The sequence below is a fragment of the Stegastes partitus genome, unplaced genomic scaffold (genome assembly GCF_000690725.1).
Source record: "Stegastes partitus isolate 25-593 unplaced genomic scaffold, Stegastes_partitus-1.0.2 Scaffold1358, whole genome shotgun sequence".
Taxonomy (NCBI): Eukaryota; Metazoa; Chordata; class Actinopteri; family Pomacentridae; genus Stegastes; species Stegastes partitus.
In genome coordinates this window covers 236844-250635 of record NW_007579089.1, presented here as the reverse complement: position 1 = coordinate 250635, position 13792 = coordinate 236844, and the positions used below count along the sequence as shown (strand labels likewise).

General features: G+C 46.5%; 2 protein-coding genes across 2 annotated transcripts in view; both read right to left on the bottom strand.

Annotated features, from left to right (window-relative positions):
• LOC103370006 (echinoderm microtubule-associated protein-like 6) overlaps positions 1-850 on the bottom strand; it is a 2596-nt gene extending 1746 nt beyond the window's left edge. The window contains exons 1-2 of the mRNA XM_008298902.1: positions 521-850; positions 315-415 (exon numbers count right to left, since the gene is read on the bottom strand). Of these exons, the coding sequence (XP_008297124.1) occupies positions 315-415; positions 521-697 (278 nt within the window). The 5' untranslated portion in view covers positions 698-850. The remainder of the gene's footprint in view (positions 1-314; positions 416-520) is intronic.
• A 451-nt stretch (positions 851-1301) lies between these two features.
• Positions 1302-13792, bottom strand: part of eml6 (EMAP like 6) — a 26053-nt gene continuing 13562 nt past the window's right edge. The window contains exons 21-38 of the mRNA XM_008298892.1: positions 13496-13637; positions 13252-13404; positions 13037-13168; positions 12336-12424; positions 12088-12255; positions 11806-12007; positions 11553-11679; positions 11401-11479; positions 11197-11326; positions 11022-11120; positions 6309-6482; positions 5828-6036; positions 5579-5736; positions 4446-4560; positions 3585-3773; positions 3329-3501; positions 3093-3255; positions 1302-1409 (exon numbers count right to left, since the gene is read on the bottom strand). Of these exons, the coding sequence (XP_008297114.1) occupies positions 1302-1409; positions 3093-3255; positions 3329-3501; positions 3585-3773; positions 4446-4560; positions 5579-5736; positions 5828-6036; positions 6309-6482; positions 11022-11120; positions 11197-11326; positions 11401-11479; positions 11553-11679; positions 11806-12007; positions 12088-12255; positions 12336-12424; positions 13037-13168; positions 13252-13404; positions 13496-13637 (2610 nt within the window). The remainder of the gene's footprint in view (positions 1410-3092; positions 3256-3328; positions 3502-3584; positions 3774-4445; positions 4561-5578; positions 5737-5827; positions 6037-6308; positions 6483-11021; positions 11121-11196; positions 11327-11400; positions 11480-11552; positions 11680-11805; positions 12008-12087; positions 12256-12335; positions 12425-13036; positions 13169-13251; positions 13405-13495; positions 13638-13792) is intronic.

Here is a 13792-nt window from a genome sequence, read left to right as displayed (position 1 = left end):
ACTGCAGAGAAAACAGCAGAAGAATCTGTTAATGAAGGAGCAGGAAGCTTCTGAGCCCCGAACAGCTGCTGCTCAGAGGCTCTGAAGCTTCAGGAAACTGGCTGCGTCTCAATCTGCACTTTGTTTTCTGCATTCAACGTTTTGTCTGATTCAGTCCAAAGTGTCAAAACCCAGAAATATATTTAATTTTCTTTGCTAACAAACTAAGGAATCAAATCGTCACATCACAGAAGCTGGAAGAGGGTTTTAATCATTATCACTTCACTGACGTGCCGCTGATTCATCTTCTCATCTTGGCGTACAGTCAGTCTCACCTGCAGTCGCTGCCGCCGGCGCTGATGACGTATTTATCATCGCAGGAGAAGCGAATGTTGGTCACATGAGCAGAGTGACCGAAGTAACGCTTGTGTTTTGCCTGGAAACGACCAGAAGGAGGTGATGAGAAACCCACGGGCGGTTTGTGGACTCGTCTGAAGTCTCAGAAGGCTTCAGTGATTTATCTTACAAGAACTTCACTTACGAACTTGTCGGTACAGGGGAAGTCGAAGAGCTTGATGAGGCCGAAGTCATCTCCGGTCGCCAGGTTGATGCCGGCGTGAGAAACACAAGCACAGTTCACGTCGGCCTTCTCGGCGTTACGAGGCCAAACGCCGAGAACCTCATCGCCAAGGATGCTGAGATCACAAAGAAACGCCATCTATGACCCTGTTCCCTAAAGCCCAGTGTGCCCTCTAGGATCCCTACATGTTCTAGAGACGTTACAGGGAACGAGGACGCTGCAGAACGTCCACTCTAGAGAGGATTCCTTTGCTCTACAGTTCATTTGATGAGTTCTCAGTGTGTCCCCTTGAGCTATGCTTGGTTCCCCAAGTTCTACAGTAATTGTTTTTTCTGCCTGGTTCCCTAAGCTCCACCCTTTCTACCCCAGGATTCTCCCTCCCCCCACCGCTACATTTAGGCTTACAGTTAGTTTCCTCGACTCTACATGTTCCCATAGCTGCACCTTGAAATCTCTAAGTTCTAGAATATGTTCCATGGGTTCCACATTTAGTTTCCTAGGCTTTAAAGTTAAGGTTTAAAGTTTGTTCCTTGGCACTAAGCTCTCAAGGTAGTTTCCTAGTCTCAAAAGTTAGTTCCTTAAGCTCTAAAGGTGGTTCCCGAAACACTGACAGGTAGTTGCTGAGGCTCTAAACTTAGGTCCCTGAACTCTAAACCTATTTCCCTTTGATGTACCGTTTCCCTCTTGTGGGGACATTTTGTCACTTTCTGGTCATTTGATTGGCTTTCCATCTTAGCCAGCCTCACCTGGTCCAGGTAGCCCAGGTGATCCTTTCAATGGCGGGCAGCTCTGTGACGATCTTCCCTGAGGGAACTTCATGCACCTGACGAGTGTACGTGCTGGTACAGACCTGCCATGAAAAATAGGGGCAACTTACTGCTGAAGCTTAAAGGGAATCCAGATGTTTGGATTGTTGGGTGTCTCTGCCTTTGTGAAGCGCTATGAGATGACTTGTTGTTGTAAATGTGCGCTACACAAATAAAATTGAATTGAATTGAATTGAACTTAACCTCCTGTTAAAGACCTAACAGTTGAAAGAGAAGGTCGGAGGTCATTATGTGTTCAACCTTTTAAACCTAAATGTGTTCTCCAAAGAAAATGGAGGCCTAGATCTACCGAACCTGAAAAAACATTATTGGGCTGCTTAGCTGAGATCAACGGTAGCATGGACATCCCCAGATACAGACACCGGGTGGGTAGGCATGGAGCAGAATGACTGTCCAAACGAGTTCTGATTTGAATCATGCGACCTGGATGGGATCTAAAATTACAAACCCATGGACAAAAACTACATTACAAATATGGTCAAACTGAGGAGTCCTTATACCAATATCTAGAGTAATGGAGACTGCACATGCTAGATGTGGGCTTCAAGAAATGGGAAGAAAAAGGCTTGAAGGGAACTTATTGCCCTTCGAACACCTCCAACATAAATATGGCCAACCGATTCATGACACTACCCACAGAAACACAAAGGATGGGAGAAACTCCACCCACCAGCTTACAAGCATTCTTCATATGGATCATAAAGGGGCTATTAAAAGGAAATTTATATCAGACATATATAAAACTTTACAAGAGGAGTCCATGGAAAACAGCGCTGACATTAAAGAAAAATGGGAATTGGAAATGAACACGATAATCACAGATGAAAAATGCAAAACGTCATGCACACAATCACAAACAGTCCAATTTGGAAAGAATCTGAAAGGATTTTTTTGGACCCCTCTTGATTCAGAGACACCTCCGTGACAGTCTGACATCACTGCTCAGAAGTCTGACTGCTAACAAGATGATGACTTCATCGTGGCTGAAACCACGGCGGGGCTGCAGTTGGTAGCACTGTTGCCTCGCAGCTAGAAGGTCGCCGGTTGGCGTCCCGGTGAGGACACCCGGGATCTTCCTGCGTGGAGTCTCCATGTTCTCCCCGTGCAGCGTGGGTTCTCTCCGGGTTCTCCGGCTTCCTCCCACATGCTGAGGTTAATTGGTGATTGTAAATTGTACGTAGAATGTGAGTGTGCTTGGTTGTCTGTCTCTAAGTGTAGCCCTGTGATAGACTGGTTACCTGTCCAGGTGAACCTGCCTTCACCCTGAGTCAGCTGGGATAGGCTCCGCCCCCCAGAGAGGACGAAGGTGAACAGATGATGGATGGATGGATGAAACCGCGGCGCCCCACGCTGACTCAGTGGAGAGACAACGTTCAGGAGGTTTATTAAATGAAAATAGAACGGCCAGACTGCAGCTGAAAACGTACATATTCCTGAACAAATGGTTCTTTCCTCTTTTTGTTCCTCTTTAAATTAGAGTGGCACACTGAGGTCCACACCTTCCTGTTGACGTATGTTGGACGGTTTTTGTGTGTGTGTATATATATGCAGGACAAACATACACATGTGCTCCATTTACCTAATGTTTTCCCGGCTATATACTGCAGCTGTGGACTATATTTTGAGACAGTATTGTTGTAATGTGCCTTTAGACATTGGCCTGTACTGTATACTGGATTTGCACTTGAGAATGTGAATAAACAAACCTGAATGTGTTTGCTGTCAGCAGAGAAGTCGATCTGGATGACGAAGCCGGGGATGTCCTTACAGTAACCAATCCGATTGAGAGACGGTCCAAGGGAAAGGTCATAGAAGTCCACAGCACTTTCAACAGAACCCACCGCCAAGAACCGGTTGTCTGGACTGAACCTGAACCACAAAAAAACAACAAACATGAGTACGCTGAAGAAACACACAGACACGTTAGAGGGCAGCGTCCTACCGAATATCCTGGATGGCAACGCTGCGATCTCTCTTCTTGCCCCAGACGGTGAGCGAGTTGACCAGCAGGACGATGAACTCCCCGTTCTCCATGCCGATGGAAACCATCTCTCCGTTGGGACTGTAGGACGTGCACTTAGCAGGATGACCCAGACTCACCTTGTTCAGGAGTTTCTAATTTCACAGAGAGATCACAGTAATGCTGTATCACTGCAGACTGAAGGCCGATCAGGTCTGACACACTGAGCGCCCCCTACCTTATCAGCCAGGTCCCATATCCGGATGGTCCCGTCGTCGCTGGCAGAGATGAAGACGTCTTTAAAAGGGTGCGTTGCTAAACCCCAGATCCCCCCCTGAGTGTGTCCATTGATCATGGTGTTAGAGGCAGCATTCTTCTCTCCAACCTCTATGATCTCCCCGTCTTTGGTTCCCACCAGGATTTTACCCTGGATCAGATACATAGCAGTGTTTGAGGCTACTGTTCCAATGCAAGGAGCCAAGACTCTACAAGGAACCTCAGACCTGTCGCTGTGTGCTGGAAACGAAAACACAAAACTAGCCGGTGAACACTGAGGCAGAACAGGAACGTACGATATGAGGAAAACCGTGATGACGACATCACTTAACGCTAAATAAACAGATATTACACTGCCAACAAAGACCTAAGCACAGAATAACCCTTTGAACAAAAAATTACATTTATGATTTCAAAGAATGAATACCAACCGACCCCGGATAAGAGGAAGAAAATGGATGGATGGATGGATGGATGGATGAAAGGATGAAAGGATGAAAGGATGTATGGATGGATGGATGGAATGCCAAACAATACCAACAAATTAAAAACCTCACAGCTGCTACCAAATTGCCACCAGTTAATCTGAAGATAGCTGGCAGCTAGCTGTGGCTCCACTTGATTGGTCGAATGATGAGAATGATGGTTCACGTATCCATCCCTGTATATCAGGTGGTTATTTGCATTGTTCTCACTTAAAGATGAAAGTGAAAATACAATTCAGCAGTCAGAAGTTGTGATGTTGGTGCAGCAGCTGCTCAGACGTACCGCTGGCTGTGTTGGTATTGGTGTATGCTGCAGAGCTTAAGAGAGCAGCTCATACCTTCCCTCTGCAGACGGATCGGACGTTCTCCACCGGCTGACCGGTCTCCAGCTGAAAAGCTCTGCAGCGCTTCATCTCCTGGTCCCAGAGCTTCACAGCGCCTCCCTCTTTAGTCCTGACAAACACCAACAAACATCCTCATTTTATTAATAATAATAGTAATAATAATACATATGTTTTATATGGCGCTTTCTAAGAAACTCAAAGACAGTTTACACAAAAAAACAGGACAGTGAAGTACTGAAGTGTGACAGCAGGGAGTATGGTCAGCAGGGGGAAATGCCAGTTTAAACAGGTGGGTGTTGAGCTGTGATTTGAAGGTCTGGAGAGAGTCCGATTGTCTAATGTGCTGGCGGAGGCAGCTCCAGAGGGCGGCAGCGGCGAAGGCTTGGTCCCCCAAGGTCCGATGCTTGGGTCTGATGATCGAGGTGAGGAGGCAGTGATGTCGGAGAAGGTCCGTGAGGTAGGAGGGATCAAGACTGTTGAGGGCTTTGAAGGTGATGAGGAGGAGTTTGAACTGAATACGACAGTGGACGGGGAGCCAGTGAAGGTTTTGTAGAATGGGGTTGAAATGGTTTCTCTCTTTTGCTTTTTAGAATTCAGACTTAAAATTTAAAAATATTCCAAGAGTGGTGGAACCCCAAAATGTATCATCTGCCTCAACCCTGGTTGTTACCTACAGATAGGTACCAAAGAGCAGTAAAAGCACACCTTGCAGCTAAATTAGAGACCAGAGGATCAATGAGATCTGGCCATGGGTTCTACATTTGGCTACCCAGGCACTAAAGTTAGTTCTGTTGGCCCTCTAGTTAGTTTCTTTGGCTGTAGAGAGCCATGAGTTGACCCGGTGCCACTACTGCTGAGATTCTTAATATCTAATGGAGGAATTATTCTCAAAGGCATTAAGGCATTAAAGTGAACAAAAGCATCAAGAGCTGTCATTTGTCCCATTATTGTTCTGGCCCACCACCTGGTACAGGTTTTTTTTTAGCAACCCAAAAACACCTCCACAACAACCGAGTCAAAGGTGTGTAAAGGCAAGTGAACCTGCAGGTATGACAGCACCAGCCGGGCCGTGAAGGTCTGTCCAAAGCTGTGACCTGAGTGCTTGTGTAATTGTGAAAACTACTCACGGTCGTTCTTTGCCCCCGGTAACAATAAGACCGTCCCTCAGGGTGGTGTACATGGTGAACACTGGACCGCTGTGCGCCTTCGCCACGACTCGCACCAGGAAGTGCTCCCTCCAAACGTACACATCTCCGTTGATGGCACCGGTGAACGTCAAGTTATTCTGGAGGAGAGAAACACTGCTTTAGAAAAAATCTATTAAACTGGACATTTATGAAAGTTCTGTTTTGGAGTTTAAAATCAGCTTTTCTTACAGCACCAAATGCGACAGACAGCATGGTCTGCATGCGGCCGTCCTCCACCGAGCCAATCACACCTTTCTTGTACATGAGCGACCCTCCAACCAGAGTCCAGAACTTGATGTGTTTGATTCCCACTGACACAAACTGGGTGTCAGAGTCTGGTCTGAATTCCACCACAAAGATCCGTTCAGCATGGCCGCCTTTACTGGTCACCTTAGTGCCTGGCAGAGAGGTCAGAGGTCACCTTCCAAATGCATGTAATGTGTTGTATATGCATAATAATACTGTGTTTGCTTTGGTCAGCATTTCCTGCAAATTGATGCCAGTGTCTTTTCAGCAAGTTTAAAATTGAAAGTATTCTTGCTCTGAATGTTGTGACCTTCAACATCTGCATTCCTGCAGCATTATCAGGCAGGTACAGTTCTAAATCAATAAATAGTAATAATAGTATAATAGTACTTTTTACATAGCTTAAATTTTAGTTCCTTAGTACCTTCCTGCCACCTCCACACTGTGATGGTATGTTCAGGCTCCACCCCCACAGAGAGCAGCAGCTTCCCTGTAGCACTGAAGTTGACGTAGCCAACACCTTTAGCATGGGAACAACGCAGGATGGACAGCGTCTGCTTGGTCATGGCATCCCACACATGGATGGAGGGGGCAAGGCCTACGGGAAGAGACCAACATCATAGGAACCACACAAATCAACAACCAAAGAGCAGAGGCAGCGCTTAGCTCAGGAACTAAGGGACTGTGGACCCAAGGAGCTGAAATATTGAGGTACCTCTGGAACCAAGGAAGCACAGGACCTAGGAAGTGACGAATCACAACAAGGACACGAGGTTTCTAAGAACTGTGAAACAATGGATTTAAGTCATTCAGTGAGACCAACAGCCAGGGAACTAAAGGACCGAGGTATTATTCAAAGTCTGCAGCATCCTGGTGACTGTGGAACCAATACCCTTAAGGACAAAAGACATTGGTTCCACAGTACACTGGTACCAGGGATCCCAGAAACTGTGGTATCAAGGACCAAAGGCATTAAGATATCCAAGAGGTTGAGGCTTTAAAAAGCTCAGGACTAAAGGAATCCAGGAACTGTGGTCCCCATGGCATAAAGGTTGCCCGGGCACCAAAGAATGAGAGGAGTATGGAACCATGGTGCTGAGTGATCCATGTCTTTAGCGTTCTATCATCTGTGAAGCCAAGCACCTCAATCATAAAGGTGGCAACAAAAATAAGGAACTTCGGCCCAAGGAACATAAGAAACAGACTACGAAGATCTGTGAACCCGTGGAACCAAAGACCTAAGGCATTTACAGAACCAAGGTGCCACAACACCAAGGAACCAGGATATTGTTCAATAAAGGACCTTTGCTATTAGCAACTGTGGAGTCAAGTTATTAAAGTAAAAAAAAAAAAAAGGCTGGGGAATGATAGGACCAAGGAAGCTTAGAACCCAGTATCAGTAAGCCAAGAGGCTAAAGATTCAGGGAACTGTGATACCAAGGACCAAAGGCACTAAAGCAGCCAAGGAACCAAGGTATCAAAGGTACACAGTTCCAATGGACCACAGTCTCTTGGAACCAAAGGTAACACAGTAGCCCAGGAATCAAAACACCAAGGACACAAGAGAGGGCATGACCAAGGAACCCAAGATCCACAGAACCAGGGAGCAAAGGACAGATGATACCAAGAACTGTAGAACACACATGCAAGACAAGGACTAAAGAAACCTAAAGGATCAAGGACTTAAGGTCATACAGTAGCCAGTGAATCAAACAACAGAGGAGGAAGAAATAAGGGAAATAAGGTAAGGTAATAAATAAGGAATCAAGGTAGCAAAACATCAAAGAATGGAGGAACTAATGGAATGAAGAGCAACAGAACCATTGAACTAAAGGTGAACTGGAACCAAGAAGTGGAGATGCTGGGTATCAGGTGGAACAAGCCAAGATTTAGGAGTTCAGGAGGGAGATAGGCAGGTAGAGGACCAGTCACTACACCTTATTCTATTTAAGGATCATTCAGTATTTCCATTTTCTTCAGAAGTAAGCAGAAACCAGAACTGACATGCTGAGTTGACAGAGCAGGTAAGTGAATGCAAGTTAGATTCAGAGTTGTGAAAATTCAAACTGTCTTTTTGAAGCCATCCTGTTTCACACTTTTAAAGCAAGCACAATTAACACCTGTGGCCATGATCACATAGGAAGACTGTCTTCTGACAACTACGGTCAGAATCACCCAAACCTTCACAAACACTGACAATAGTTGATTAAAGAGAGGCACTAACATTGAAAAGTACAACATGAGCATCCATCCATCTTCTTCCTCTGATCCACAGTGTGGTCTTGGAGGCCGCAGCAGGTAGTTCCAGACATTTTTCTCTTCAGTAGTGTTTTCCAGCTCCTCCTGGGGATCCCGACCCATTCGTCGGCCAGATGAGACACGTATCCTTTTAGAGTCTGCGTCTACCCCTACGTCTCCTCCCAGCAGAAAACCTCCAACAGAAGGTGCCCAGGAGGATCCCAGTCAGGTGCTGAACCACCTCAGCAGGCCCTGCAGCAAGTCTACTCCAACACTCCTCACCCCTTCTCTAAGGCTGTGTCCAGACATCCTACAGTGGAAACATCTTTCAGCTCCTCGTACATTACTGTGGTCACTACCCAGAGCTCATTACCATAGCTGAAGGTTGGAACTTTAAAACAACCTGTAAATCCGAGCTTTGCCTTCAAGCTCAGCTTCCTCTTCACCACTACTGTCCGATATAATGGTGTCATTACTGCTGTCGCTGCACCAATCCGTTTGTCCATGTCATGCCCGACATCACTAGTAGTCTTGATTAAAAGGTCAGGGTCAGCAGCATCATGAGGATTCATGAGGAGCATCGACATTAAAATTCTTGGAAAATGTGCAGCAAAAGTGTTGGACAGACCGTAGTCCTGCATATCCAGACTTATCTCCACAGCGCTGGCGTATGGACTGACTGCACCTCATTATAATTTTGCTACTGGGGAAAATTCCTCTGCCTTGTTTGTATTTCTTTAATCCAGTCACAACAGTCTTGGATGGTGCTAAGGCCAGGATGCAGCAGCAGTGTCCCAGCAACAGGCCAGTTCTCGTGCTAGAACACTTCCCTGAAAACTTGGCATTTTTCACGTTACGCCTGAAGTTTACATCCAGTGAGTCAGACTTGACAGACCCATGTGATCATGACTGCAGAGGGTTAATGTAACAGGACACTGTCCAGTAGATAAAGATGGTCATGCCTGGTGTTCATGCCCTGATGTCATCTGCATAAATACAATAGATTTGAAGCTTCTAAAAGCAGCCTCTGAATCACAGTCTTACCACGAACAGCACGGACGCCACACACAGCAAACACCCAGGCTAGCTCAGCTAGTCCAACATGCTGGTAAGAGGCGCCAAGCAAGGCCTTGTTCTGAGCACAACTTGCTTCAGTTGAAATCTGCCATAATCACACTCATGTGGAAAAAGTTGAAAACACTGTTCATGGATGCTTTACATCCACATTAACATCTGTTTGCCAGGTTTAATGGTGGCTGAATAACAGAAGAAGATGTGTAATACTCTGTAAGAAGTGTTAAAACACTGTGAGGGTTCTCTGATGTCTGTCTGCTGTCGTACAGGTGTCGGGGACAGATGAACTGGTGACAGAACACTGGAGGTGATAACTGAATGAATTCCTAATAATCTGCAGCATTATCAATCAGTTACTGATTTATTTATGACACATATTGACAGCGCTTTTATCCAGCCTCAATGTAACAAATTCAACCAGAGTCAGTTCTGGTCCATGTGTCACTGATCCAGAACCTCTGTTGATCCCAGCTGGTCTGGTTGGAGGTCCTGAACCTCCTCAGAGTCTCTGTCATGGTCCCGTTGCTGCTAAATTCCCACAATGCTCTCTGCTGCCACCATGCAGTCTGAGTGACGCTGCCTCTGGTCTCTACAGGATCAAACAGGAAGAGGCTCCACCTGGTGGAACAACCAGGTACTACAGCTGGTCTACGATATATTTAATATTGCATAAAAGTAAACTGGTTTAATGTGGATGTATTGAACAAAGTGTTTTCATCTGAGTCCACGTTAGTGCAGTCATGGCCTTGGACACAGTGTGTGGGGGTGGGAGGCTATGAGCAGAAGAACCAGATCAGACCTGAACAGGGTCGTGACTGATACTCACCGGACACTTCAGCCTCTACACACCAACGACAGTGAACAACACCAACAGGTTAAACATGTGGAAGCCAACAGAACAGTGTGTGAATGGATCAGTGATGAGCAATGAGGAGGCTCAGACTCACCTGGCAGGTCAGTAACGTCACCTGGGGGTAAGGTAAGGCGGTGACAATGAGGAGGCAGTGGAAAAGAAAACAGGTGTAATGGACAGAAAGCAGCCAGGTCATGCATGAGAACAACATGATGATCAGTTAAATCTGATGAGAACAGTTGAGTGCTGGTACTGACAGCGTCCTGCTGTGACCGCTCAGGTGACTGTGTTCTGACTGAAGGAAAGTTTGGTTCATGTAGGCTTGAAAAAAAGAATTAACTGTCTTTTTATATGTCTGTTTCAGTTTTCATATTCGTTCTTTCTTCTTGTCCTCGTTGAAGGTTTATCATTCACACCAACAGCTTCTTTAACCTCTACGGCTTGATATAAACGTACAAAACTAGTTTAGACTTTAACAACTAGTTCTGTGACATCTGCAGCTAGTTAAAGCGTGCTACAGTTCATGCTCACACCTCTACAACTACTTCTCAGATCTTCGACTCTTTGGTATGGAGTCAGTTAATTTGGAGCCAACTCCAAGTTAACGTTCACTGAACGGTTATAAATGTTAAATAAGTCAGACCTAGCAGTCTCCATCAGTTTGGTCCAGTCCAAATTTGTGAAAGCACGGGGGTGTTCATAGTTAGTCCAGCTGTCAAAAATAATGGATTAATTCTTGAAGGAACCAACCCACCAGAACCCCTGGAGACTACAGACCTAAGAGTGGTGCACCTTAAAGAAAGTCGACATGAAATCAGAACTATCACGACCGTATGAATACGTACAAGCTGATGCCCTTTCTCCAGGAAGACACATGTTTATGGTTGCAGACAAAAAGGAGACGTGACCTCAGCTGGACTTTGGTTGGACCTTGAGATGAGGGCTCTGTTACAGGTCTGGTTGTGGACTTACCGATCTGTCCGGTGGCGATGATGTTCTGGTATTTGGGATGCTGGTTGACGGTCAGACAGAGGATGTCGTCGGTGTGTTCCAGGTAGAAACTCTGAGTTCCTGTAGGAACAGAGGGCAGAACGGTGTCAACAACAGCAGCAGGTGGTTAGAGGTTCTGACTGGGAGCTCTACTGACCGGCGGACAGGTTCTGGATAACCACGGCAGCAGCGGTGTGGAAGACGATGTCAGCGCCGTCATTGAGGTAATGCAGGTTGTTACGACAGTCGAAGCCTCGGTAGCCGAAGACGTGCTCCAACACAAGCTCCTGACCGCAAACACAAACCGTCTGAAGCAAAGCTGATTGTCGACAGACTGGTGCTAATCAGATGTTGTACTGACCTCCACCATCTTCTTCTTCTTGGTCACATTGTTCTTCAGCAGTTTGTCGGGCAGCGGTGCAGCTCGGCTTACAGGAGGCCTGAACAGGACGACCAACATTAGAGACGAACTGCGTCTGCACTCACATCAGTGTAGTAGTGACACCACGGTACCTCTCCTCCACTGGGAGCTCTTTGTGCTGTAGGTGAGGTTTGGTTCCTGACATGTTCCTGATGCTGGCTGAGTAGATCTTGGTGACGTAGTCCACTGCCTTCTCCCGAGCCACGTCGCTGTCGTACCCTGAAAACACAACTCAGTCACACTACTGGTCCGCTGAACCGATCACACTGGACCCAGACCACTACTAGTCACTGGACCTCTTCAACTAGTCCCAGACATCTACAGCTACTTCCAGACCAGTGTTACCTCCGTCCTCTTCAGTATCATCATCCGACTCCTCGCTGTCCACAGCTTTACTCTCTTTATGACCCGGTGGCTCTCTAGTCCAGATCATCAGCGCCGTGTCAGCTCCGCCCACCGACAGCAGTATGGAGTCGTCATTGGACCAGCGCACATTGGTGACATTGGTGCTGTGACCCACATACTTCTTAAATTTGGCAAACTGGCCCTGAGTTTAAACAGAAAAGAGTCAGAATGAGGAACCCAGGATTTGAACAGATTCCAGCCATGACTCTGTCCTGGTCTCACCCTGGATGGAAAGCTGAACAGTTTGAGGAAGCCGAAGTCGTCTCCAGTTGCGAGGAGTTTGCGATCTTTGGTGAGTGAGGCGGCGTTGACAAAGCTGAGCGTCGGCCATATTCCCTCGCAAGTCGGACCCAGAACAGACGTCCAGCTCGCCCAGTCCAGCTTTTCAAACTGGACACAGAAACACCTTGACCACCCAGACACCTTGAAACAAAACAACTCAAACCAAAAACTTTCAGAGTGTTGCTGACCTCGGCCATGCTGATGTTCTGTTTGCGTCCTCGCGGAGCCTCAAAGAACAGCTGCTCTTTAGCACCAGTGTTCACCTGCAGCAGTTTACCTGTACAGCAAACACCAGGGAGAGTCTGGAAACACAGACTGGACCACTGTTTGAGGCTGTAATCACCAAAACCTCACTGTTCACAGGTTTTATCTGTATTTATCTCTTTGCCCAGTTTTGCTGAAGTTGGCACCACTGAGGAGCTCTGTATGCTAATCAGACTCTATCATTGTCAGGCTGTGCTGGAAATCTGAGACAAATACTGATTTATCAGTTCAGCTAACTAGCACTAAATTAAAATACTAACATTAGCAGGGTAACCATGCTAAATGTTACATATTTATTTTTGCTTTGTTTTGCCAGGACATCACATGTAGCTTGCTAGCTCACTAACATTTTAGCTCACATGGTAGCATGACAGACTTAAATTTACTATGTAATACAAAGGTATGCTAGCACGAAAATTTAAGCATGTATGATGTTGTTAGCTATGCTCGGTTTAGCCAAAGATGCTTCCATTCAACATATAATTATTTAACACTTATTTCTATACATGCTAACATGCTAAGGTTTATAGGACATGCTGACAGCATTTATACATGTACAGTTAAGCCCAAAATGATTATTATCCAAGCAAAGTTTAGATTTCAGTTAGTCCAGGTGAGTGTTCACCTCTCGAGTCCCAGTCGATGTGGGTGATGTAGCTCCCAGCTCCTTTACAGATGCCGACTCTCTTACTAGTCAGGACGTTGTAGATGTCCACAAAGGAGTCATGGGAGGCCACGGCCAGGTACTTCCCAGCATCTGAAACACAAACTTGACTAATCAGCAACCTACCAGTCACAGTCACCCTGCGCTGCAGCTGTCTATGTGCTGTGTTCAGGTACCTTGGGAGAAGCGAATGTCTGAGATGAGCTCTCTGCGGTGGTGGAAGGTAACCATGTCCTCCAGTGTATCGGCGTTAACCACCAAGAAGCTGCCGTCGTTCAGACCGACTGCCAGAGCTTTACCATCCGGAGAAAAGGCGCAGCACCGCCCACCTGACAGTTACACACAGGTAACACACGTAATACAGGCAACACACAGGTAACACACAGGTATATATAAAGGATTTCTACCACCTCTTCTCACCTTTCTTGAGCTTGCGGACAGCGACCATGCGGTGATTAGCCGACAGCTCCCAGATCCTCAGGGTTTTGTCGTCACTGACGGTGGCGCAAATAGGCAGCAAAGGGTGAGCCGCCAAACCCCACACCTCACCCTCCATGTGACCCTGAACACAGAACGCACAGCTGAATGTTTACCTGCAGGTGAAGTTAGAGGGTAGATGTAGAGTCAGAGGGTAGCTGTAGGGTTAGAGGGTAGATGTAGAGTCAGAGGGTAGATGTAGAGTCAGAGGGTAGATGTAGAGTTAGAGAGTAGATGTAG